At 46.6% G+C, this 27,195-nt stretch overlaps 1 protein-coding gene across 2 annotated transcripts in view; it reads right to left on the bottom strand.

Annotated features, from left to right (window-relative positions):
* The window catches only part of baiap2l1b (BAR/IMD domain containing adaptor protein 2 like 1b), a 174,891-nt gene that overhangs the window by 102,601 nt on the left and 45,095 nt on the right, over nucleotides 1-27,195 (bottom strand). Inside the window, exons 4-5 of one of the 2 annotated variants that reach the window (XM_084328525.1) lie at nucleotides 25,314-25,375; nucleotides 7,364-7,435 (exon numbers count right to left, since the gene is read on the bottom strand). In XM_084328525.1, the coding sequence (XP_084184651.1) occupies nucleotides 7,364-7,435; nucleotides 25,314-25,375 (134 nt within the window). The remainder of the gene's footprint in view (nucleotides 1-7,363; nucleotides 7,436-25,313; nucleotides 25,376-27,195) is intronic. The other variant, XM_084328526.1, reaches the window with a different exon arrangement.

Here is a 27,195-nt window from a genome sequence, read left to right as displayed (position 1 = left end):
AGTTTTTTTTTCAATATCAGTATATTAAATTAGCCATTGTTTTTGTTTGTTGCATTAAAATTCATTAGCCCCTGCTATAAACAATCCAGCCCCTCCAAAGCTCCCGCGAGGCCAATTCTCTGGCGCCGCTACTGATGTTAGAGTAGCGTGGAGCAGGGGTGGCAGTGATTTACAGAAGGCTACCGAAGCCTCCTTTGAGTGTTCGCTTTTAATTGCAAAAGCAAAGAAACCGCACAATATTGGCGAGCAGCTCATCAAACCAGCCTGCATCAAAATGGTTTAGAAACTGTGCGGCCCACAGGTGGCGGATAAACTAAAATCAGTACCACTCTCGAACAATGTAGTGAAAGACCGAATTGATAAGATGTCAAGTGATTGCGAGCAGCAGCTGTCAGAAAAGCTTAGAAAGGGTCCATTTGCCATACAACTTGATGAAACTACAACTGTCGCAGACGAAGCTGTGCTCATCGTTTATGTGCAATATATCGAAAATGAGGATCTGAAGCAGGACATTCTCATGTCAGTCAACCTTACTACCACCACTCGAGGTGAGGATATTTTTACTGCAGTGGATTCTTACTTCATTCAACATAAATGCAAACCGTTCACCATTAGGGCCTGATTTGAGAGGATAAATACAGGATTTGAATATTGGCCAACATTTTGAAATACATATGGTGCAAGATTAGATTTGTTGATTGAAGGCACAAGTCAAAGAAGCATAGTGGGTCTAATTATGATGCATATGCCTGTGTATAAGCAGTTTGTTATTAAAATGACAAAAAAAAGGTATTAAACCCAGCTAGGACAGATTCTCTCTGCTACTGATTGGAATTTCCTGTCTCATATTTAGTTTAATTTGTTGCATTGATTTGTTCCATAAATGCAAACCGTTCACCATTAGGGACTGATTTGAGAGGATGAATACAGGATTTGAATATTGGCCAAACATTTTGAAATGCATATGGTGCAAGATGAGATTTGTTGATTGATGGCACAAGTTAAAGAAGCATAGTGGGTCTAATTGTGATGCATATGCCTGTGTATAAGCAGTTTGTTATTAAAATGACAAAAAAAAGGTATTAAACCCAGCTAGGACAGATTCTCTCTGCTACTGATTGGAATTTCCTGTCTCATATTTAGTTTAATTTGTTGCATTGATTTGTTCCATAAATGCAAACCGTTCACCATTAGGGCCTGATTTGAGAGGATGAATACAGCATTTGAATATTGGCCAAACATTTTGAAATGCATATGGTGCAAGATGAGATTTGTTGATTGAAGGCACAAGTCAAAGAAGCATAGTGGGTCTAATTGTGATGCATATGCCTGTGTATAAGCAGTTTGTTATTAAAATGAAAAAAAAAAAAGTATTTTATGGTATCTTATTAGGAGGGGGTCCGCGAATTTCATCAGAGATGTTTGGGGGTCCCTGGGGGGAAAAAGGTTGGGAACCACTGGTCTAGTGTGTATGTGTGTGTGTGTGTGTATGTGTGTGTGTGCATGTGTGATTGTGTTGTGTGTAGTTGAAGTATTTGCAAATTGTATTGTATCATATGTATTGGTAATTGTGTCATATTATACTTGCTGAAGTATATATAATATTATATATAATATAGTTATTGATGGGGGATGGAAACAGATAAGCTTTGCTTCTTCCATCTCCTTTTCAAACAGTATAGTTTCTGGCTGTTTTATTTTTAATTTTTTTGGGGGGGGTTCCTCTTTTCCCATTTCATTTATTTTTCAAATGTTGTTTTGCTGGACAATGGTAAATGTAGCCAAACTAACACTGTGGTTTGAAATAAAACTATTGAATCTTGAATCTTGCATGGAGCAAGTTGCACCCTTACTTACAATTCATTATGAATTGAAAATGGGGGACCCTGATGTAAACAAGACGAAAGTCTTTCCCTGGTCTGCATACAATTTTCATTCAATCAATCACCGGGCAGATTGATTGATTGATTGAATGAAAGTTTTATTAACAGATTGCAGAATGGGTACAATACAGTACGGCTCAATACACACAATTGTTAAGGGGATGCAGACCAGAGAAAGACTTTCATCTTGTTTACATCAGGGTCCGCCATTTTCAATTCATAATGAATTGTAAGTAAGGGTGCAACTTGCTCCGTGCAATCCATTCTTTGTGGATCTAGCCCCGAGTCCTTTAAGTATTGAGTCCAAGTAGACCTTGCATCAACCTAGCTCACCTCCCCACCTAGTGTTTCTCCGTCGGACTAGGGCTGGGCGATATGGCCAAAAATTATATCACGATAACGATATGATAATGTTATCATATCACTCGATATCGATAATTATCGATGTTGTTATAAGTATTAAAAAAATATATAATATATATCTTTTTTTTTAAACAACATGTATGTTTATTTTGCAGCAATTCTTTGTCGTTACTGCCATCTTTAGTGTTACAGCCCCCTCACACTTCTCAGGCTGCAGCTGGTTTGAAAGCGAAAGTAAACAGGCTTCTCTGCTGGCTGTGGCTCCAGGGGAGTTGAATAGTTCTGGCTCTGCTAGTTTCTTTTCTATCTTTTGGCGCTTTTTTGGTGGACAAACCACCGCACATGTGCACCGTGACTCGCGATTGGAGACTAGCTCTGCTAGCACACATAAACTACTGTGTACAGACGGTTTCAAACTGTATTTTAAATTAGAAAGCAAACAAAATAAATGGACAAGAGAAAAAGAAATCTCAATCTGGTCAGTATTGTCATTTGGACAAGCAAAGCCATTACTTTAAGTTGCAGGCAAGAAAGACAAGTCTGTCCACTGTCTCTGGTTTTAAAACTGCCCTGTTGCAGGTTTTTTATTTATTGATATTCTTTTTTATTATCAATCGATATCAATTATTAAAATATATCGCAATAATTATCGTTATAGTTTTATCGCCCCAGCCCTATGTCGGACATGTTGGCGGCCTCCTTAGTACCATGTACAACAATGGCTAAAACGTTTACCTCAATCAGCGCAATCGATCTTTGAATAACATTCAGTAGTGCAGGTCATTGGCAAACAGTTAACCTAGCAACAGTTAGGGCTTCCGGTAACATGAATTGATTTTAAGGTCTGCCTCCTTATATACAAAGCACTAAATGGAACAGGACCAAGCTACATTGACAATTCTCTTGTCAATGCCCGTCTATATTTATGCAAATGTATGCACATTTTATGTCTATGTTTATCTTATGTCTACATTACTGCTGTGAAGCACTTTGGGCTGCAATTCTTGTATGAAAGGTGCTATACAAATAAAGTTTATTGCATGTATTGTATGCGTTATTACAATACCTTGGTGTAACTAATGGTGAAGAGGTCATTTTGTTTGTGGGGTTGACTTGGGTGAATTGGTTCACCCCTGGGTCTGAATTACTCACAGCACCACACACTGGAGCAGCAGAGCAAAGTGATTAATCATGATTACTAGAATACCAATCTGTATCAAACCTGGGCTGCTTAAAAATGCACCTCAATTTGTATTATTATTATTTTTACCACCATGTATGAAGCCCAAGCACATGTATGAAGCATGATAACTCCTCTAGTTGAGGGTCCCGCCATGAGAAGGTGTGGGAACCCCTGGCGTAGCCTTGGCTTTAGCTACACATGCAGTTCTCCAATACATTTATTTTTCTTCCTCACTCTCCTTCGCCCACCGTGTGCTATGGACAAGCTGTGATTGGGGCACACACACACACACACACGCCTGTGCAGGTGCACGCACAAACACACACACACACACACACACACACACACACAAGTATTGTTCCTCCCCCCCATCAGCCATCAGGGGTGTGTGAATATGGAGCGTGTCTAGGCAACACACCAGCCACTCTCTGGTCAGCCATCTCAGCCTGCGAAGATGGTGTGTTACAAGCAGTTAGAAGCCTGTCCAAGGTCACCTGGGCTTCACATGAGTTTGCAGCATGGGTGTGAAAGCAAGGAGTTTCCTTTTGCTCGTAAAATTCGTAAATCACTAGTCTCAATTATTTTTCCTAGATTCATATTTGCCTCATAAAACATATCCATGCGGGCGGCTGATGATAGTAATGTGTTTTATTGGCGACCAGTGGTGGCACTACCAAGCGTTTGTCGAGCTTTCCCAGAAAACCACAGAAGAAGGTGTCATTACCGTAAATTAACAGCTTGGTTGGAGGATTTGAAAGGAGACTTGGGAGAGAAGAGGGTAATTTTATACTGTATTTCAGCTGCGGCTTGCGTTTTCACTTAAGTTTTGACTTAACCCTCAGAATCAGTGGTGGTTTCGAATCGTTGTATGTAATGCGATAGAGCTAGTCAATAGTAGGGATGGGTACCGAATCCGGTACTTTTAAGGGTATCGACCGAATCACGTGGGTACTACCGAGTACGGATTCATGTGAGATCCACCGGTGCCACATTTCGGTAATGCAAAAAAATAAAGAAAGAAAACGCGAAACGAAACCTATGGAGTGTGCCGCACGTTCACGTCAACACCACAATACAGCTTACCAAGGATTTGACTTGATTCAACAACAACAAAGCAGTTGTTCAGCATCTTCAGGTACCTTTTAGTTCAGCAGAATAGTTCATTGCTGCTAGAGTGGTTTGTTCATTTTATAAAACATAAATTTTTTTATTTAAAGGTGTGTGTGTGTATATATATATATATATATATATATATATATATATATATATATATATATATATATATATATATATACATATATATTAACAAATTGTTCTAAATAAATAATAATGATTATAAATAATTAGAAGTTTGGACAAATGTTTTACAACTGAGGTAGGTAGATTACATTTTTACCGAAAATAGGTACCGTTGGGTACCGGTATTGATTCATAGGTACCGGTACCGGTATCGGTTCAAATGTGAACAGTATCCAACCCTAGTCAATAGAGCTAGTATTCTCCTGGGGCAGGTTTACAGAGCAACATGTGCTGTGGAGCATGGGTGCTGCTTCCCAGTGCCAGTGTCATTTTGGTTTCAACTTTATTTATCCAGGGAAGATTTTACTTAGTATGTCTGTTCTTCTTCAGCAGCACATAGTTCCACAGTCACTACATAGGAGTACCAGCACAGCAACATAGCAGCTTCAGAGGTGCAGGTGTTAAATGCCTTGCTCAATAGCACTTCAGCAATAGTTGATGAGAAGAGCAGTCAGCATTCCCTTCCCAAACCCTGAATTCTCCGCTGGTTCAGGGATTCAAACTAGCATTCTTCCAGTCACAAGCACCACCTGTCGAAGGTTTAGACAACCACTAAGAACCAAACGCGTTGAGCCTTTGGTATTGACTGGCAAGATGGCACTTTTGGTTCAGTGTCTCTGTGAGGGAAGAAATGGGCACTGCCTGCCAGCCAAACACTGGTGAATTACACCGGGTCACTTTGGAAAGCAGCCTAGCCGTGTTCGGCTGTTCTAAAATCTACTTCGGCAGTTAAGAAATTAAATCGGCCGCTGAAATTCTCACTCCACTCGTCGTTGTGGTCGAGAGAAAACAACATTCCTTTTTGTCCCCTCGGGGCGCCAGGCAAGATCAGTCCACCACAGGAAATCGTGTTTGAATCCGTTTAAAAAAAGCAATCAGACTCCTTACGCTTCACCTCGCGACATTCGAGCAACGGCGGACAACTTGGAATTCTTCCACTGGCTGAAAGTGACGTTTTCTCCACTGCTGCTAATTGGGTAGACAGACGTATTCTGCAACATAAACAGATTGTCTACAGTCACATTGTTATCTGGGGTTCCATCTGCACTCCGAGGCAGTGAGGTGCTTTGCTCCGAGCTAATAAAAGCTCTGCGTGAGGGTTTATCCTCTCCTCCGAGCACCCATGTTCATCGTGAAGTTGTCTTTCCCATTATTCTCCACCACTGCTACCAATTTATGCAATAATGGTCAAGGCGAGGAGTCACAAGTACTCTCTCAGATTAGACTGAATTACTGCAGAGGAGTGTGTAGGTGGTAGCGCTGCTCAAGATTCTAATACATGTATGGTACAAATTAGACCTGCCGACCTCAAGGAAAGGTTTGCAGTACAACCATGTCGACCCACGGCCAAATACTTTTGGTTGGTTATTTCCACATAAATCTGATTTCATGAAAATTACCATATGTAAAATTATGAGATTTCAGCACTACTCCGCACATAATCATTGCTGATGTTCTCTAATGCAGTCGTCAGTTAGAAATACTCAGACCAGTGGTACTCAAGACTTACTTACCAACCCACATTCCTCAACCAAACCAACATCAGGCTACCAATAGGCGATTTACAAGCTATGAAAAAGCATAATCATGTACTGCATACTGTACCAATAGGCTACTGAATTGTACCGTTGCATGGCAACCTTAACTATTGATACATATGGCAAAATCACAAGCAGTGTATAATTCCATGAATGGCTTCCCTTGGCAATTCAAATGCCTCAAGTGTCCCTGTAGTGTAGTAGAGAGGCTACAGACCATAATAAGCACAAAGTCCATGTACATAACGTAAAGTCTATAACCAAAATAATGTAATGTGGTTCTGTTTTAACTTTGTATTTATTTTACCCACTGCCCCCTATCCCTCAAACGGCTGTGCCTGTTGCCAGGTTGCCGTTGTAAATAAGAATTTGTCACACTCACTCACACTGGGAGAGTCTAGATGCCCCCATGGGGCGTGCATACTCAAATGCCTTGCGGTCCGACGAAGATCAAGCACCGGGATGCTTTTAACACGTGTGTACAACGGTCATAGACACTCTTATACTATGAGCTAATAACAATGAGCTACTGTGAACTAATTGTTAACTTAATGGCGCATCTGAAAATATAAAAAAAGGCTATATTACTCATTACTAGTCGTCTTACTACACATCTCTTGCAGGTTCAGGTATTGAACCTCACATTCTCTTCCAGCTCAAGGTGAACAAACCTTCCTGTTATAACATATAATGTTATTATCAGCAGGTCAGGACTAGAAGCATATTATGATTGAAGCCAAATGGTTATCTAGCTAGCCACTAGAATGATTGCCTGTAGTTAGCAAGAACTGTGTTAGCTGTACAATGCTACAGCAATTATATTTTATGTAATGTTCAATTTGATACAACACGGCATCGGAACAGAGTGGTTATCGAAAAGCATGCTACGTATCTTGGCGTTCCTAACTACAGTGCAGAGAACAGAAAATAGGATAAAAAACTAAAATCTTTCTCTTTTAGAAGTAGTTCCTTCTTTTGAGGGTGGAGGGAGAAGTGAGCGCTGTAATGAGTTTCACACAGTTGCACACACACAAACAGCGGAGTACACACACGCACGCACACGCGCACACACGCACACACGCACACACACTACTTACTGTCATGTATTTCACGTCCATGTCAGTCTTTCTCTCCAGCTCAGCTATTATCTCCCTGTGGAACCTTTTAAACTGCAGGAGGGAGAGGGAGGGGGGGGGGGGGGGGGGGGGTCGGGGGGGAGAGAAGGAGAGGTCGTTATGAATGGTTGATTTGACGAGCTAAAGGAGTGTTAAGAAACAGTGGGAGAATTGGCCTAGTGGGGAGTATTTCAGAGTGAGTGTGAGCCTGTGTGCGTAAGTGTTTGTCTGCATGTACGAGTCGACAGGTGCGTCTGTGTATGTCTGTGTTTTTTGTCTATGTGGGTGTATCTACTGTGTGTGTATTTATGTGTACACATGTGTGAGTGCTCGTGTGTGTGTGTGTGTGTCCGAGCAGTGGCGGCTGGTGAATTCTTCTCCGGGGGGGGGGCAGAATTAATTAGTATCCCCCTCTATCTCTCCTTCTCTCTCTTTCTCTCTTTCTCTCTCTCACTCACACACAGCGCGACATGGAATCGATTAGTTACACAAGGAACTGCAAAAGATCAGACCTAGTAGTATGTGTAGTATATACCAAGAATAACTTCAGTATGAGTACAGGGCTGTACACATATTTTGCATATTGTTAAACGAGCCAAGGCTAGCTATTAAACTATCGATATGAATTGAAAATGGGGGACCCTGACAAACGTCTTTCTCTGGTCTGCATCCCCTTAACAATTGTGTGTATTGAGCCGTACTGTATTGTACCCATTCTGCAATCTGTTAAATGAAGTTTTCATTCATTCATTCATTCAAACATAGACTGGGTGAGATATTGAACAAGCCATAATCCACTTCTTTTAAATCCAAAAGAAACTCCACTCTCTCTCTCTGATCCATCCAATAATAAACACATATGTATATCTTGTCATTTTAAACAAGTTACCATTCATTGTCCGGGTGATTATGCCCCACCCGCGGCGAAATGTATTAGTTAGTTCAACAACAACACAGCATCGCTCTAACAGAGAGAGCGAGAGAGAGCGAGAGCGAGAGAGAGCGAGAGCGAGAGCGAGAGACCGCAACTCACTTTGTTTAGTTGAAACACGGTCCAGGAGGGCTTGATAAAGTGTATATCCACTGTCCCAGACTGTTGATGTATATATCCACTGTCCAGACTGGTGATGTATATATCCAGACTGGTGATGTATATATCCACTGTTACAAAGGATCAGATTAAACCGAATATATATATTTATTGATTGATATATATTGCATAGTATTTGTATATCGTTTGATATCCCTTGTATATTCCTTGTACATATACACGGAATACCCCTTTAGTCTAGACCAGACCATAATATTTCATTCTCCTATTGGACAGCGGTCCACAAGCGCCAGGGCCATGCCTCCGGAGTCAGGTTCAAAGTCACCGTCAAGACATGTCTGTACATGCCCGGCCTTGCCCAGGAATACGAGACAGAAATGAGGCTGGCACTAGATTGTTCGCCGTGCATATAAATATGGCGCAGGTGAATACAGAAGTAGAGTTACCCAATAAGTTGAAGCCTCACCCACGATACTCCGTGCGGTGAAGTATGGCCTGTTTGGCCCCAAATAGAGCATTGAGACCGCGTGCGAATTAATAACTGAATTGTCAGAGTTTGGCGCTATACCGTCGAGTGCGACATATTTCTATTAAGTCAGTAATAGTCTATTTGTGTATAGTATATCGTGCGGCTAAAGTTCTACAGTGACCAGCATCACCAACGCTTCCTCGTACCAGCTAGAGTGCTTATCCAGGCTGGGCTGCTTTCATGGCGCTTTCACCCGAGGAGACCTAGACGAGAACCGTGTGGACACTGGATTAATCTACCCGACGACTACATAGCCCTTTGCGGCTGGATTATATTTGTTTTGGTCCTGTGATTTATGGAGCGGAGAATCGCCGACGCCTACACGTGTGGGATTTACCCTGTGAGGAGACCAGTCGAGTCGGCGCCTCAGAGAGCCTGAGGCCGGCTAGCTTTCTTCACTGTGGAGCTACAGTCTACGGAGAACAGCTGTATTCGTCTGTGGATCAAGAGACTATTGCACCGTCTCCTGTACTTGGAGTCTCCTTATTCATCGTTGACCAGACTCTCTACTACCGACAGATCCTCTACCCCTGCTGGCTTACAACCGGGGGGACCCTTCCAGTATCTCCCGCTATATATTACTAGTGTACCATAGATATAATTCCCTAAGATTCAGGTTGTATAATTACCTCCTGCGTAACCAGAGAATGGACATTCATTATTGATTTGCCTACGCACATTCCTTTGCCTTATAAGCGCATCCAAAGTATAATAGAGAAGTATATTATGTACCTTTTGCTGCAATAAATACTTAATTACCATTTGGTGTGGAACCGATTCATTGTGGGAAGTGTTCATCATATTTATATATCATGTACTGTATGGCCAGTAATTAAAGTACATAAAGCGGTAGTGGTTTAATGATACCATACTTATCAATACAGTCAGGGAATTGTACCCCTCAGTTACAATTGGTCCTTCGAGCCGGAGGGTAACTAGCGTAATATTAATATAGTGGTATTAATATTGACATGGCCTATGATGAACACTCCACAAAACGGTTCTCCTAAAGTAGATCGCCCGCAGCGTAGACGGCAGACACCTCAGTACTTAGAGGATTACGTTGCCAATATACTACCTAGCTTTCTACAGACGGTAAACGCGGAAAAAGTAGATAGTAAAATTATGTCCGACCCTATCGACCAGGCTACCCCGCCAATAGAGGCCCTAGTGGGTTCTAACGTAACTGACCAAGCTCACGGTAGGGACCAGGAGGGACCCGACATGACTTTACCCCCCGCCAAGACCGAAGAAGTAGTCCCCGGAGAGCTCCAGGATAAAGACAGCCCTCCAGGGATGGAACTCTACCCGCTACAAGAAGAGGAGAGCACCCCGGAGATGGATCTCCAGGACTCGCCACAGGAGAACAGATCTCCAATGAGTACTGCCAGGAGCGGATCACCTCAACCAGCGTCTTCCCCCAGCGAGGCGGACAAGATGCTGGCACAGGCATTCCTCGCCAGCCTAGCAGCCTCAACAGAGCGCGATCGACTCCAAGCACAGACGCTTAGTGAGCGCGAACATTCTTCCATGGAAAGAGAGCGCCTTCAGGCGCAGCAACGGAGCGACGAAGATCGTATACGTCTAGAGATTAGACGCCTTCAGACGGAAGAGAATATGGTAAGGGACCGGGCCGAAGCCCAGCGCGCCGCCGCCGAAGCCCAGCGCGCCGCTGCCGGTGCCCAAAGAGAAGCAGAGCGCGACCTCGCTCTCACCAAGCGCGAAGCCGAGCGCGACCGATTACAAGCGCAGATAATGGAGCAGCTGATCACCAGGGCAACACCCCCTCCCTCCGCACGGGGTTCCAGGGCCTCGTCAAGACAAGGGTCAAGGGCACCCTCCCCTACCCGATCAAGCGACCCTGAGCCCGACCACCAGAGAGAGCCTATACCTAGGGCTGGGCAATATGACGATATTATATAAATATCGGGTACAGTTCATTAACGATACACTTTTTAAACGTATCGTGGATATCGTGATGTTTTGCCCAAGAGGATTGTGTCGCGTCAATCTGGTCCACACGTTCAAACTTTTGAACCCCACACACGCCCCACACACACACTACTGCATCAAAGTTACTACTTATGATAACAAAGGCATTTGTTTTGTGGCATTAACAATATATAGTTACACGTTCAATAACATCAGCATATTTACATAGCAACGTCCAAGGTCGACCTAGATAGATAGCAAGCATTAGTTGTTCATATCTCAGCTCGTGCTGACTCAGTTGTGCCCATTCTGCGGTCTGTTAATAAAGTTTTCAATCAGACAAATGTATGGAAAGGCTTTTATTATAACATTCGTTGCAGTAAAATCATTATGCCTCGTTTAGTCATCCTGCGGAGATAAAAGCTAAACGTTGGCCGCGGGGAGCTACCGCTACCGGTGTTGTTGTTTGAGCTCGTCAAAATCAATGGCGGATATAGCGGAAGTAAAAAATTAATACGCGCTTGCCGATTGGTGCTAAGAACAGCAGGGCGGGTGCAAGCGGTCTGACGTAATTGGCAGACTCAACTGTCAATCAAAATGATTCTGTTTGCCGTCTGAATGAATGAAAACGTTATTAACAGATTGCAGAATGGGTACAATACAGTACGCGTCTATATTAATGCCGGCCCAAGAGTGCTTCCGCATTCGCCGGTAACCAATGCGCATTTTCTTTTTGACGCCCCACAAACGCATGCTTCCATTGTAACGTTAACACAGCCCAGCTGTCAACTGTACTTTGTAACGTTATGTTATTTTGGGCATTCATAATGTTATTTCGCGCGACTGTACATTGTAACGTTAACACAGCCCAGCTGTCAACTGTACTTTGTAATGCTATGTTATTTCGGGCATTCATAACGTTATTTCGCGCGACTGTACATTGTAACGTTAACACAGCCCAGCTGTCAACTGTACTTTGTAATGCTATGTTATTTCGGGCATTCATAACGTTATTTCGCGCGACTGTACATTGTAACGTTAACACAGCCCAGCTGTCAACTGTACTTTGTAACATTATGTTATTTCGGGCGTTTTATTCATAACAAACATTGACGCGATTCCGCCAACACATATGTAATATTAATAGGTTTTGCTCACAGAGAGATAGATAAATAAATAAACATAATCACGGTTATCTACCTCAACAACTGCATGTACTGTAGAAATGTATGTTTCAGTGCAGATAAAGGTACTGTACAAAATAACCTCTAAAACACTGCTAGAATACACAAGCAGTTAGGGTGCGCTGTGTTAACGTTACAATGTACAGTTGCACGAAATAACAATAACGTTATGGCGTTATGAGTGAATCTGGTCCTCGTTTGGATAATATGTAAAGTACAGTTGACAGCTGCGTTGTGTTAACGTTACAATGTACAGCGAAATAACGTTATGGCGTTATGGGTGAATCTGGTCCTCATTTGGATAATATGTATTCCATATCCGTGTGTGAGTGGCAAAAAAGAAAATGCGCATTGGATTGCGTTACCGGGGCCAATCAGGCGAATGCGGAAGCACTCTTGGGCTGGCATTAATATAGACGCATACAGCACAGCTCAATACAACAACAGTGGACTGGAGGATGCAGACCAGAGAAAGACTTTCGTCTTGTTTACATCAGGGTCCCCCATCTTCAATTCATCATATTTCATATCTAAATCATATAATATCTCATTGCTAAATATATGCAATATATAATCTAATAATCCAATAATCTAAATCTAATATATAATATAAAAATGCTAAATGCATGGGTATTTTATTTTGTCTTTAATGTTAGCTTGCAAACTCAAATACTGTCTTGGTAAGCCTCATAATGAATTGTTTGGGGAAAAAAAGAAAAACATTGTGATGCGTATCGTGTATCGCCGAAAGGTCAGAAAATATCGTGATATCATATTTAGGTCATATCGCCCAGCCCTACCTATACCCCCCTCCGAACCCCTTCCCCGACCGGTCCAAGTGAGACCCAGCTACAAGGAAGAAACGGTCTACACCGCGGAGAGGCTAAATAGACGACTACAGGATCTAGAGGACCTGCCAGAGGAAGAAGAAGAGGGAGAGGAGGAGAGTCAAGCCCGACAGCAGCACAGTACTCCACAGGACCAGGAGGTCCAGTACAGCCCAGGCTCTACCCCCGCGGCTCTGCGCTACAGACCCCCGACTCAATTCACGGGTGAGCTTGACGCACGACCAGCCCCGAGGAACAGCACCTGGATACGCGGGCCATGGTACCCAGCAGGTACCAGCCCACCAAGAGGCGTAAGAGGAGACTCGCCTAGGAGGCCTCTCTTCCAACGCTCACCGATGTGCCAGCCATCCATGGCATCATACATTGGCACACCGACGTTTCCGGACTTCACCCACGAGAACAGAGCACAGTACACGGAGCTACGAATGTGCTTAGAGACAATGATGTCCGATGTAGCTGATGAACCGTACAAGTAAGCTATCCTACTGAAACACCTCAAGGTGCCCCGAGCGCACAATATAGCGCTGGCCTATGCCACCTCTACTACCCCATACACAGCGGCTCTAGCAGCACTCGACCAAAGATATGGACGCATATGGGACTACGTAATACAAGAGATAAGGCATATTGACCGCCTACCCCCAGCCACAGACAATCGCTCACTAGATGACCTGTCTATCAAGGTACAATCCCTGGTAGGGATGCTGGGGGCGCAAAGAGAAAAGGGTATGCACGAACTGTACGCAAACTCTAATGTCGAGAGGATTTTAGAGAAGCTTCCGCCCGCCCGACAAGAGCGCTTCAGGCGGCAAAGAGACCACCGTGATCCTAACGGTCCCGAGCCATCCCTCCTAGACCTAGCCGACTTCCTGGCGAGAGAAGTCAACAGCCTACGGTTGGATACGTTCATGCGGAGCACCCCAAGCTCCAGAGAGGGACCTAGGAGAGCAAACGATGGCCGAAGATTGGTGACCGTCATGCACCAATCAGAATCAGTACCGAGCAGCAAGAACCACAGTACCCCCTCGATGAAAGAGAAGTGGAAGATGGTGTGCCCGTACTGCGAAAAGGAACACTGGTTGTCACAATGTGACACGTTCAAGAAGATGACCGCCGGCGAGGTGAGTCAATGGATAAAGTCCAACCGACGCTGTTACCGATGTGCGCGCAGTCACATGGCAGCCGATTGCCGCTTAAAGAAGAGGTGTAGTCGGTGTGACGGAGCCCACCTAGATGTCCTACACGACAGTAACAGAAGAAAGCCTGCACCCTCAAGCAGCACAAAGGCAAGTGTTATGTACATTGACCCCGCCAGCAGCGGGGGCGCCCGGGTGCTCTTAAAGGTGGTCCGCGTAACACTGAGTTACCAAGATAAGGTCATGGACACTTACGCCGTCCTTGACGACGGGTCAGAGAAGACCCTTCTCCTCGCGTCCGCTGCGGCCCAGCTGGGGCTGCGGGGGAGCGAAAACCAGATGACGATTCGGACAATAAGAAGAGATCTAAAGACGATAAAGGGCGAGAATGTCTCCTTCACTATCACAGCAAGCGGGCAGCCAGAGAGACGGTATAGGATTACTAACGCTTTCACCAGCCAAGAAATAGGCCTGTCGCAGTACACCTACCCCATCGCCAAGCTGATGGATAAATATGTGCACCTGCGTCAACTACCTATACCGCTCATAGACGGTGCCACCCCGACCCTGCTGATAGGCTCCGACCATGCAGACCTCATCGTCCCGATAGACCGGGTCCACACAGGGCCCAGAGGCTGTCCTGCAGCAGTCGAGACCCGCCTAGGATGGACATTACAAGGCCCCCTCGCTAAGTCTCTTAACCGAACAGCAGCCACTAACTGCCTCCACTCCAGAGTGACAGAAGAAGACACCACCCTCCTACAGCATGTCGAGAGGCTATGGACACTAGAGACAATGCCCTTTAAGAACGAAAAGAAAGACATTCGTTCCAAGGAAGACATTTACGCTATAGCCCTCCTCGAGCAGGGGACAAAGAGAGTCAAAGTCAACGGAGTGATGAGATATGCAACTCCACTCCTGAGGCGAGAGGGTATGCCTACCTTCCACGCCCCAAAAGAAGCGACGGAGCGGTATCTATTGAACACAGAGCGGCGCCTAGCCAGAGACCCCGCTCAAGAGACTGTGTACCGCGCTGAGATTAACAAGCTAATCACAGCGGGACACATAAAGAAAATTGACATTAAAGAGGCCGATCAGACGACCGAATCATGGTACGTGCCGCACCACAAAGTCCACCACAACGGCAAGGATCGTATTGTGTTCAACTGCAGCTACCAGATCGGATCACAAAATCTAAATAAAGAGCTCTTGCCCGGCCCAACACTCGGCCCCTCTCTACTAGGCGTGTTACTACGTTTCCGCCAAGACAAGGTGGCCATCAGCGGCGACATCAAAGGGATGTTCCTGCAGGTGAGACTAGTGGAGGAGGACAAGCCCCTGCTGCGGTTCCTATGGAGAGAGAGGATCGGGGATGAGCAACCAGCCATCTATCAATGGGAAGTCCTCCCTTTCGGAACCACATGCAGCCCATGCTGTGCTACGTTTGCACTGCAAAAACACGTCGCAGAGGACCCAGCAGCTGATGAAGAGGTCCGACAAAGTGTAGGAAATAGTTTCTACGTGGACAACTGTCTGCAAAGCGTCTCGACGCCAGAAGAAGCCGAGGCCCTTCTACTCAAGCTCTGCGCCTCCCTGATCAAAGGCGGCTTTGATCTCAGGCAGTGGGCCAGCAGCGACCCGCAAGTATTGCGCAGCCTCTCCCCCGAGGACAAGGCAGCAAGCAGCGAGACCTGGATGGCGACCATCCCAGGAGAAGCCCAAGAAATGACATTAGGACTAGTCTGGCGCTTCAAAACAGACTCGCTCCATTATAAACACACACCCCTGACCAAGGAGCAGGGAAGGTCGACTGCACTACCGACCACCAGACGGAGTGTATACAGAACACTCGCCAGACAATATGACCCGTTGGGATGTATTCTACCTTACACCACCAGGGCAAAGATGATTGTAAGAGTGTTATGGGACAAGGACCAGGGCTGGGACGACCCCATACCCGAACACCTTGCATCCACATGGAGAGAGTGGGAGACGGAACTCAGCTCACTCCCAGGTGTCAACATACGCCGCAGCTACTTCCCACCCACAGTGAGGCCGGAGACGTGCCAGATGGACCTGCACGTCTTCAGCGACGCCTCCGAAGTAGCCTACGGTTCGGTGGCCTACTTGCGTGCCCGAGAGGAGGGAGGAGAAATACATACTACTTTCATCCTGGCTCGCTCAAGAATAGCCCCACGAAAGCAACAATCTATCCCGCGTCTAGAGCTCTGCGCAGCCCTAGCAGGAGCGCAACTCGCCACGTTAATCCAACGTGAACTCACCATTCCGGTGCAAAGAACAATCTTGTGGTCAGACTCCACGACAGTACTCACATGGATCCGGTCTGATTCGTGCAGATACAAGGTCTTCGTGGGAGTCAGAGTCACAGAGATTCAAGATTTAACAGAAGTAGCAAGCTGGAGGTATGTGGACACAAAACACAACCCAGCTGACGTCATCACCCGGGGAATGTCCCTGGATGACCTCACCCGTCACAACCTATACAGTGACGGGCCAGAGTTCCTCAAGCTCCCGGAAGAAGAGTGGCCTACACCCACCCCACGGGAAGCGAGTAAAGAGGAAGCCGAAAACAAGAAATCTATGTTCTGTGGATTGAACACACTCGTCTCCACAGACCCCGACATAGACGATTGCCTCACCCTAGAGAGTGCGCAGCTAAAGACATTCCTGTGGCACCACCCAGAGGTTCAGCTCACTACTGACATTACAGCAGCTGACTACGAAGAAGCAGAACTTCTTCTACTACAACGAGCCCAGAGAGACTCGTTCCCCGATGAGCTAGACTGTCTACAGGGAGCAAAGCCCGTCCCATCAGACAGCAGACTGCTCCACCTAGCCCCCGAGAGCAACGCCCATGGTCTCATCAGAGTGGGTGGTCGTCTGCGGAGAGCTCCAGACTTACCGGATGACATCAAGTACCCGATAGTCTTAAACAGCCGACACAAGGTCACAGAGCTGATCATAAAGAAATACGACGAGGATGTGCATCACGCCGGGGCAGAGAGAGTCTTCGCGGAGATCAGACGTCGTTATTGGATACTGCAAGGGAGAGAAGCAGTGCGGCGCTTCCAGCGAACCTGTCTAGACTGTCGTAAGTGGCGAGCGCAGCCCAGTATACCCCGGATGGCTGACCTACCTCCCTGTCGCCTCCGACTCGGCGACAAGCCTTTTCACTCCACCGGTATGGACTGTTTCGGCCCGCTGTATATAAAGAGTTGTATATAAAGAGTTCTATATGCGATGCATATAGAACTCCTTCCAACCATGAGCTGGACCCCGCGCTACCACAGACAATGTACAGGCCTGAAGAAGCGAACGGCCGAAGAATGTGGAGGTACAGTCAAGTATTGGCTGACAAGTTTTGGAACAGCTTCCTACTCCACTATCTACCGTCTCTACAGACCCGCCAGAAATGGGTGAAAGAGAGAGACAATTTGACAGAAGGAACAGTCGTCATGATTATCGACCAGTCACTACCCCGAGCTATGTGGCCGGCTGGCCGCGTAAGCAAAGTGATCACCGGTGCCGACGGAAAGGTCCGAGCAGCCGAAGTGCTCGTCCAAGGACGGATCTACACCCGACCCGTGGCGAGGCTAATAGAACTGCCAAGGCTCCCCGATACTATCGATGACGACCATGACCCCATGACTTTGTGAACTGCCCGACCCCTCACAACAGACATTGAGTAGTGGACAGTGCGGTTAATCTGTCTCTGCTTAGCTAATTAGGTGGGACTAATTAGGAGGCGGCTGTTACAAAGGATCAGATTAAACCGAATATATATATTTATTGATTGATATATATTGCATAGTATTTGTATATCGTTTGATATCCCTTGTATATTCCTTGTACATATACACGGAATACCCCTTTAGCCTAGACCAGACCATAATATTTCATTCTCCTATTGGACAGCGGTCCACAAGCGCCAGGGCCATGCCTCCGGAGTCAGGTTCAAAGTCACCGTCAAGACATGTCTGTACATGCCCGGCCTTGCCCAGGAATACGAGACAGAAATGAGGCTGGCACTAGATTGTTCGCCGTGCATATAAATATGGCGCAGGTGAATACAGAAGTAGAGTTACCCAATAAGTTGAAGCCTCACCCACGATACTCCGTGCGGTGAAGTATGGCCTGTTTGGCCCCAAATAGAGCATTGAGACCGCGTGCGAATTAATAACTGAATTGTCAGAGTTTGGCGCTATACCGTCGAGTGCGACATATTTCTATTAAGTCAGTAATAGTCTATTTGTGTATAGTATATCGTGCGGCTAAAGTTCTACAGTGACCAGCATCACCAACGCTTCCTCGTACCAGCTAGAGTGCTTATCCAGGCTGGGCTGCTTTCATGGCGCTTTCACCCGAGGAGACCTAGACGAGAACCGTGTGGACATGTACACTGGATTAATCTACCCGACGACTACATAGCCCTTTGCGGCTGGATTATATTTGTTTTGGTCCTGTGATTTATGGAGCGGAGAATCGCCGACGCCTACACGTGTGGGATTTACCCTGTGAGGAGACCAGTCGAGTCGGCGCCTCAGAGAGCCTGAGGCCGGCTAGCTTTCTTCACTGTGGAGCTACAGTCTACGGAGAACAGCTGTATTCGTCTGTGGATCAAGAGACTATTGCACCGTCTCCTGTACTTGGAGTCTCCTTAGTCATCGTTGACCAGACTCTCTACTACCGACAGATCCTCTACCCCTGCTGGCTTACAACCGGGGGGACCCTTCCAGTATCTCCCGCTATATATTACTAGTGTACCATAGATATAATTCCCTAAGATTCAGGTTGTATAATTACCTCCTGCGTAACCAGAGAATGGACATTCATTATTGATTTGCCTACGCACATTCCTTTGCCTTATAAGCGCATCCAAAGTATAATAGAGAAGTATATTATGTACCTTTTGCTGCAATAAATACTTAATTACCATTTGGTGTGGAACCGATTCATTGTGGGAAGTGTTCATCATATTTATATATCATGTACTGTATGGCCAGTAATTAAAGTACATAAAGCGGTAGTGTTTTTAATGATACCATACTTATCAATACAGTCAGGGAATTGTACCCCTCAGTTACATCCACTGTCCAGACTGCATCCAGCTAGCCATTATAGCGTGTTGTTGTTTGTTGTCGAACCAGCTAAGACAGAGTATAGCCTACCCTTCGAGAAGCTTTGTGGTCCAGACTCCAGGCTTGAACTTTCCATAAAAGTGTCCATATAAATCTATTTAGTTAGATCCAACACTGTCTGAATGTACAGTATCTTGTGATTATTATCAATTTCCGACAACTACTATTTTCTAGTAGCCCCTCGAATAGCATATATCTGCAGAGCCAGAGCCCAACGTCTGGGGACGCGATGTCACGTGCCACTCTCAGCCAATAGTGACTACATCGGGCACTCGAGCAAGCGCCCTCTGGTATCGTATTTGACAGCGCTATGTTGTACGTACGTATTTGCATTTTGCCCTGTGAGTTGCGCAATTACGGCGGAGCAGAAATGAGCGCCCATGAAAACGGAGTGGAGGGGGCTAGGCGCTGGGGGATGAATAGGCTGCTTCCAGTCCTCACGCAAACTTCTTTTAACCAGGGAGGGCGGCGCTCTAGCGCCCTCTATCGGCCGGCCGCCACTGTGTCCGAGTATACTGTGTGTGTGCGTGTGCACGCATACAAGTGTGCATTTGTGAATGTGTGTGTGTGTGTGTGTGTCTGAGTATACTGTGTGTGTGCGTGTGCACTCATATACTGTACAGTAAGTGTGCATTTGTGAATGTGTGTGTGTTAGTGGGGGAGAGACCCAAGGTTGTGCTCATGAATGAGTCAGATGTGAGGTGCAGGGATGCCCCCAGACTATTATTTCTCTCTCTCACTCTCTTTCTCTACCCCCCCCCCCCCCCCCCCCCCCCAAGCTGAGGGTGTGGGAACTCTTCCATCGCCCACCTGTGATGCAGAGCTCCCATCTCGACTCTACTTTCCATCTAAAATAAGAATTTAAATACCTTTGGTCTCCTGTATACTATTGGACTGTAATAAACACACTTATTTTATATTATCTAATGCAATTTAGTTGAAGTTGTGGGCTACAAATAACATACGATTGTAACTTGTATTCAAGTTAGCGAGAAGAAGCCTCATTTTATAGATATACCAACACACACACGCACCCTTTTGCATACAGGCAGAGGTTTTCCAGAGCTGTGGTGATATGGTGACTCATTAACAAGTCAACCCACTCTATCGCCATTAGCAACAAGAAATCAGAGGACCAGCTCGCAACTTCAAACTTTATCCACAAGTGTTTTCCTCTCATTATTAGACATTATGATAACGTCTACAGCATCACGTCCCACACCAGTTGCTTAGGTTCATTAGTGGTGGTGACAGGGTGGTGGTGACAGGGTGGTGGTGGCAGGGTGGGGTGACAGGGTGGTGGTGGCAGGGTGGTGGTGACAGGGTGGGGTGACAGGGTGGGGTGACAGGGTGGTGGTGGCAGGGTGGGGTGACAGGGTGGTGGTGACAGGGTGGTGGTGACAGGGTGGGGTGACAGGGTGGTGGTGACAGGGTGGTGGTGACAGGGTGGGGTGACAGGGTGGTGGTGACAGGGTGGTGGTGACAGGGTGGTGGTGACAGGGTGGGGTGACAGGGTGGTGGAGACAGGGTGGTGGTGGCAGGGTGGGGTGACAGGGTGGTGGTGACAGGGTGGTGGTGGCAGGGTGGGGTGACAGGGTGGGGTGACAGGGTGGTGGTGACAGGGTGGTGGTGACAGGGTGGGGTGACAGGGTGGTGGTGACAGGGTGGTGGTGGCAGGGTGGGGTGACAGGGTGGGGTGACAGGGTGGTGGTGACAGGGTGGTGGTGACAGGGTGGGGTGACAGGGTGGTGGTGACAGGGTGGTGGTGGCAGGGTGGGGTGACAGGGTGGTGGTGACAGGGTGGTGGTGACAGGGTGGGGTGACAGGGTGGTGGTGACAGGGTGGTGGTGACAGGGTGGGGTGACAGGGTGGTGGTGGCAGGGTGGTGGTGACAGGGTGGTGGTGACAGGGTGGTGGTGACAGGGTGGTGGTGACAGGGTGGTGGTGGCAGGGTGGTGGTGACAGGGTGGGGTGACAGGGTGGTGGTGACAGGGTGGTGGTGGCAGGGTGGTGGTGGCAGGGTGGGGTGGCAGGGTGGTGGTGACAGGGTGGGGTGACAGGGTGGTGGTGGCAGGGTGGTGGTGACAGGGTGGTGGTGGCAGGGTGGTGGTGGCAGGGTGGTGGTGGCAGGGTGGTGGTGACAGGGTGGTGGTGACAGGGTGGTGGTGACAGGGTGGTGGTGACAGGGTGGGGTGACAGGGTGGTGGTGGCAGGGTGGTGGTGACAGGGTGGTGGTGACAGGGTGGGGTGACAGGGTGGTGGTGGCAGGGTGGTGGTGGCAGGGTGGTGGTGACAGGGTGGTGGTGACAGGGTGGGGTGACAGGGTGGTGGTGACAGGGTGGTGGTGACAGGGTGGTGGTGGCAGGGTGGTGGTGACAGGGTGGTGGTGACAGGGTGGTGGTGACATGGTGGTGGTGACAGGGTGGTGGTGGCAGGGTGGTGGTGACAGGGTGGTGGTGGCAGGGTGGTGGTGACAGGGTGGGGTGACAGGGTGGTGGTGACAGGGTGGTGGTGACAGGGTGGTGGTGGCAGGGTGGTGGTGACAGGGTGGTGGTGACAGGGTGGTGGTGACAGGGTGGTGGTGGCAGGGTGGTGGTGGCAGGGTGGTGGTGGCAGGGTGGTGGTGACAGGGTGGTGGTGACAGGGTGGGGTGGCAGGGTGGTGGTGGCAGGGTGGGGTGACAGGGTGGTGGTGACAGGGTGGTGGTGACAGGGTGGTGGTGACAGGGTGGTGGTGGTGACATGGTGGTGGTGACATGGTGGTGGTGGCAGGGTGGTGGTGACAGGGTGGTGGTGACAGGGTGGTGGTGACAGGGTGGGGTGGCAGGGTGGTGGTGGCAGGGTGGTGGTGACAGGGTGGTGGTGACAGGGTCAAAGTCAAAATGTTGGTATTGTGACAACACTACAACATACGAAAGCAGCTGGACAACCGATATCCTTTGCGTCTAGTAGGCATGGGCCAATGTGTGATTTTGGTGGTATGTGCTATTTCACAGATGTTTGTCCCTTAGTATGCACACGCTAGGGCTGTCCCCGACTAAGGATTTGGATGGTCGACTATGATTGGCCAACATTTTTATTTTGTTTGTATTCGACTAAGAGGTTGGCTAGTCGACTACGGCTCCTTTCGACCGATTAGTCGACTAATCGACTAATAGGGGTTAGCCCTAGCACACGCACAGTATAATATGCATGTAATAAATAGTTTGTTAATAAATTCTGTGTTACTTGAAAAAAAATTCACAGTGCTCCTAAATTTCTTTGTGTGATCTACATCTTTTCATTTAGGAGCACATGTGCTCCTTGGGGAAAAAGTTAGCGTAGAGCCCTGAAACTAGTTGCAGGTTACAAATGGCATGAAACATATTTTTTACATATTTGTTATGCAACTAGACAGGCATGCAACACACTCAATGCATTAGATATAGAGGAACGGTGCCTGGCTGACTGACATCCTCGGACGACGTTTATGTGACCCGGAAGCCGCAATCACATTGAATAAGCACGTCATTTGCCTTCACCACCATAAAAATCACTTGACAACCACCTCTCACTTGACTGGTGCAAGTTAACTTTATGCCTTTCTGTCAATAAGTTGCCTATGGTCGACAAACAATAAATATTATGTGATACCCTATCAACTTTGGACATAAACTTTTTCCACAAACAAATATGCAAATTAGCCATGTGATTTATTTTACGAGAGCCTGTATTGTTTATTCAACAATCATCAGTTTGAGGGCGGCCGATTGGCGCAGTGGGCAAGGCGCTCGCCTCTAACGCAGGAGACGCTGGGTTCGAGCCCAGCTCTCGGCGTTGCTACCGGCTGGCCGGTCGTTCATACTAACACAATTGGCAAGTGTTAGAGGGTGGGAACGCCGGTGGGTGGGGATTGGACGTTGTGGACAGCGACTCCTACAGGTCGGTTGGGTGACGCTGGTGCGACGGAAACAGGAAGTAGCGGGGGCAGCGTGAGCCTCACACGCGTTACTCCTCGCCACTGAGAGTTCGAGCTGCTGCGGTGAAAAGATGCGACAGGCTGCCTCCTTGTGTACCGGAGGGGACACGTGATGCAAGGCTTCTGTCCTCACTACAGCCGACCAGTGGGAGGCATAGTCTAGCAACGTTCAAGACAGGGGAGGGAAGAATTGGATAATACGAAATTGGGATGAGAGAAAAAAATTTAAAATGGGGAGAAAAAGTAGATCAAAAAGAAAAAAAACAATCATCAGTTTGACATTATCACCTGGCACATTATGGGCATTTTGATTGGCTGTTGCATGAAGCTAGTTTCACAAAGGTGAGATGTTTCAAGTGCATTGCAGAGGGTCTTACATTATGCAACTCAAATGCAACTAAGCTTCAACTGTAAGCTTCAAGTGTCAGGCAACTAAAGTTGTGTTTCAGTTTCACCTTGTAGAGCCAGCTTAAGAGAAGTGAGCGGCAAAACTCCAACGAACATGGATCAAACTTAAAAATGCCTATATCAATATCAATATCAATTTGAATCCATCGCTTTATCAAACAACAATGAGCCAGCTATTTTGTATTTTTTTTATCCTGTGTCGTTTTTTACATAGATGTGCATTTTAGTGGACAGCTGTTTCTATGGGCTGGAGTATCAGGATACAGGATGCATCGTCTTATTATTCAGAAGCCTACAGCAAGCAAGCTGTTATTGTTATTATCAGTCTGGGGGAGCTATTAGTCTATTTGTCTCGTTTTGGTCTGACATTGTTGGTAATTCACCAAATAATAAATCTATGTAAGGGAAACCTCAATACAACATTGTAAAAGAAGGTCCTCGAGGTTACTATGTTAGCATATATGTTAGCATATGTTATGCAATGTATATAATCAGATTTACCCTCATTTATTAAATGGTAAAAACCCAGCTAGCGGGCGGCTAAGTGGCGCAGTGGGCAAGGCGCTCGCCACTAGTGCAGGAGATGCTGGGTTCGAGCCCAGCTCTCGGCATTGCTACCAGCTTGGCGTTCATACTAACACAATTGGCAGTGTTAGGGGCGGGAAAGCTGGTGGGTGGGTCCTGGTCGTTGTAAACAGCGACTCCTACAGTTCGGTCGGGGCGCCTGCTCAGCGAGGAAAGGATCTAAGGGGGGTAGTGTGAGCCTTCCACACGTTACGTTACACCCTCTCAGTGAGAGTCCGCGCTGCCAGGTGAAAAGAAGCGGTTGATTGGCTACACATGTGTCGGAGGAAGCATGCGATAGCCTCCACTCTCCCAGACCGACCATAGGGGGTAGGTGCGCAGCGACCAGGAAGGGGATTAGGAATTGGCACAACGACTAACATTGGGATGGGAGAAAAACTGAGGAAAAAGGAGGGGGAAAAAGATTTTTTTTTTTTTTTTTTTTTTTTTTTTTTAACAGCTAGCAAGTAAGCCTAGGTGACTGCAGGGTAGGCAATTAAACCTCTATTAGCATCTGTCTGCCTACGAAAAAGATATTTGGAAGCCCTTTTTCAGTATACAGAGCAACATTTTAATTAAATCTCCCTCCACGTGAATCACGTCCCCTGCTCTGTGTGACTGTATCATGTGTATTGTGTACCATCTCCAGCAGGCGTTGCTGGGGCATGTTCAGGCCTGCCCCTCTCACTTAGCAGTTAGCAAATAACACTAACAGGAGCAATGTATTACGCTAGCCTGCTGTTGTTCTCTACCCCTGTCAGCCGCCTTTGTTCTCTCACTGTCCCCGTGTTACTGTGGCTGATGACCATAGAGATGTGTGTGTGTGTGTGTGTGTGTGTGTGTGGGGGGGGGGGGGGTGGAGGAGAGAGAGAAAGAGAGTGAGGGCATGTTAGCCTGTGATTAGCTGGTCATAATGGAGGACGGAGAGTGAAAATGACAAAGAGAGAGTTGCCAGCGATTGTGTGGCTAAATGGTTGCTTTGTGAGTATGTCCTGTCGTAGGCTTGGCTACAATCATATTGAGCAACAGGTAGAGAGAGAGAGAGAGAGAGAGAGAGAGAGAGAGGTAGGACAGATATGGGTGAGGAAAGGCAGGGGGTTAGCAAATAGGTGATGCAGGCATTTCTGGAAAAACATGCATGGGCACGCCACACACTGTACTCACATTTTCTTCCAGCTCAAGGTGAACCTTCCTGTGGACTTCTGAGATTTCCATCAACACAACACCTGGGGCAAGAGAGAGAAAGAGAGGGGGGGGGGATACAGGTTAGATTCAGAGGACAAATGCCGTTGCTAATCCAATTGGTAATTTCCCCTGGTCATTCATGATCCCTCATAGTCTACCACCTGCCCTGTGGTGGCTGACTAGCACAATGAATGAACATGACACTATATGAATCATTAAAACCTGCCTTTCAATGCCTGAACTGAAGCAAAAATGACAAGCCCTATTTGTAACCTCAAAAGCTATTAAATGTCAGCAGAGATGACTCATGGCTTATTTTACAAAGAACTATGTAAACAAGACAAGTATTGTCCTGCATCGATATGGATGAATGTAAAAATCCAACTGGATCAATTTGTAAAATGTATAATCACAGTTAATTAAAATTAACTACAATTAACGTGTTTCATTATGTATGCAAATTAATTCATAAATATAACGCTGTGAACTAATACCTTTGTGTGAGGTACAGACAAGGTTACATCCCCAGTTTCAAACTATTTCAACATCAAAAAAATGTCAACAACTGTACAAGACACAGTGTCGCACTGCTTCTGAACCATTGATATTCCATGGTGGCCATTTTGCTCTTATGTTACATTCAGGCTGGGTTCCTTGAAAATAATTTTGCTCGTATGTCACACTCTTATGCTCCATGTTGAAAAGGAACCCAACATGAGCGTGACATAAGGGCACAAATGTCAGCCATGTGAATATGATCAATGGCTCAAAGCCAGACAGGCAGGACTCCACCACCACCCACGGCTGTGCTAATGAAAAACAACTTGCATGGCAGGGAGCCACTAATTAGAGCCTGTGGTCTCTGTGTGTGTCGCTCGCGAAAGCCAATCAAGTGGGGATTAGGAAACATCACCATCAACCACCGACGTGGAAAGCACGACATGATTCCAAATAGCGGCCCCGCCCACATGCCACCCAGACAGTTATTTGAGACCGAGTTGATTATCATGTTGCACACCGCTAATAAAGATGCCATTATTATTGTAGCTACTGTATGTATATATTTTTTATAATAATATATACATCATTAATTTATTAATTAATTCACAAATAATAATCATTTTATATAATTGTACATTTTGTGCAGAATGCCAGAAAGTTTGACATGGATATGATGTATGAAGCAATACTAGTGACTAGTGGTTTATAAGCAAATGAAAATGCCCTTGGCTTGTTCTCACACTCATACAAATCTGTGTGACCTTGGACAGGCTTCTAACATAATGTCTGACAATGGCTGACGCGCCAGTGAGTGGCTGGTGTGTTGCCTGGACACGCTCCATATTCACACACTCCTGATGGCTGATAGACATGGAGGAACAATGTGTATGTGTGTGTGTGTGTCCCATTTTGATAGCTAGCTTGGCCTATAGCACAGATGGAGGGTCATCCCTCTGACAATATGGTGAGGAGACCTGCATGTGGCTAAAGCTAATGCTATGGCACACTGATAATACAATAATAATAATAATAATAATAACTTCGTTTTATATAGCACCTTTCATAAAACCCAAGGTTGCTTTACATAGCGGGTGTTACAAAGGGTCAGATTAAACCGAATATATATATTTATTGCCTAAGATCCCATGTATAATATTTGTATATCGTTTGATATCCCCTGTATATTCCTTGTACAATATATACGGAATATCCCTTTACCTGGTAGCAGGACAGACCATAATATTCGTTCTCCTATTGGAAGCGATCCCCCGGCGCCACGGCCTTACCCCCTAGAGCTGACTTCAAAGGTACCGACGAGATATGTCTGTACATGCCCAGCTTCTGCCCATGAATACGGCTA

The sequence above is a fragment of the Notolepis coatsorum genome (genome assembly GCF_963971535.1).
Source record: "Notolepis coatsorum genome assembly, chromosome: 14".
NCBI lineage: Eukaryota > Metazoa > Chordata > Actinopteri > Aulopiformes > Paralepididae > Notolepis > Notolepis coatsorum.
The sequence above is the reverse complement of the archived record's forward strand: the minus strand, read 5'-3'. Positions and strand labels throughout refer to the sequence as shown.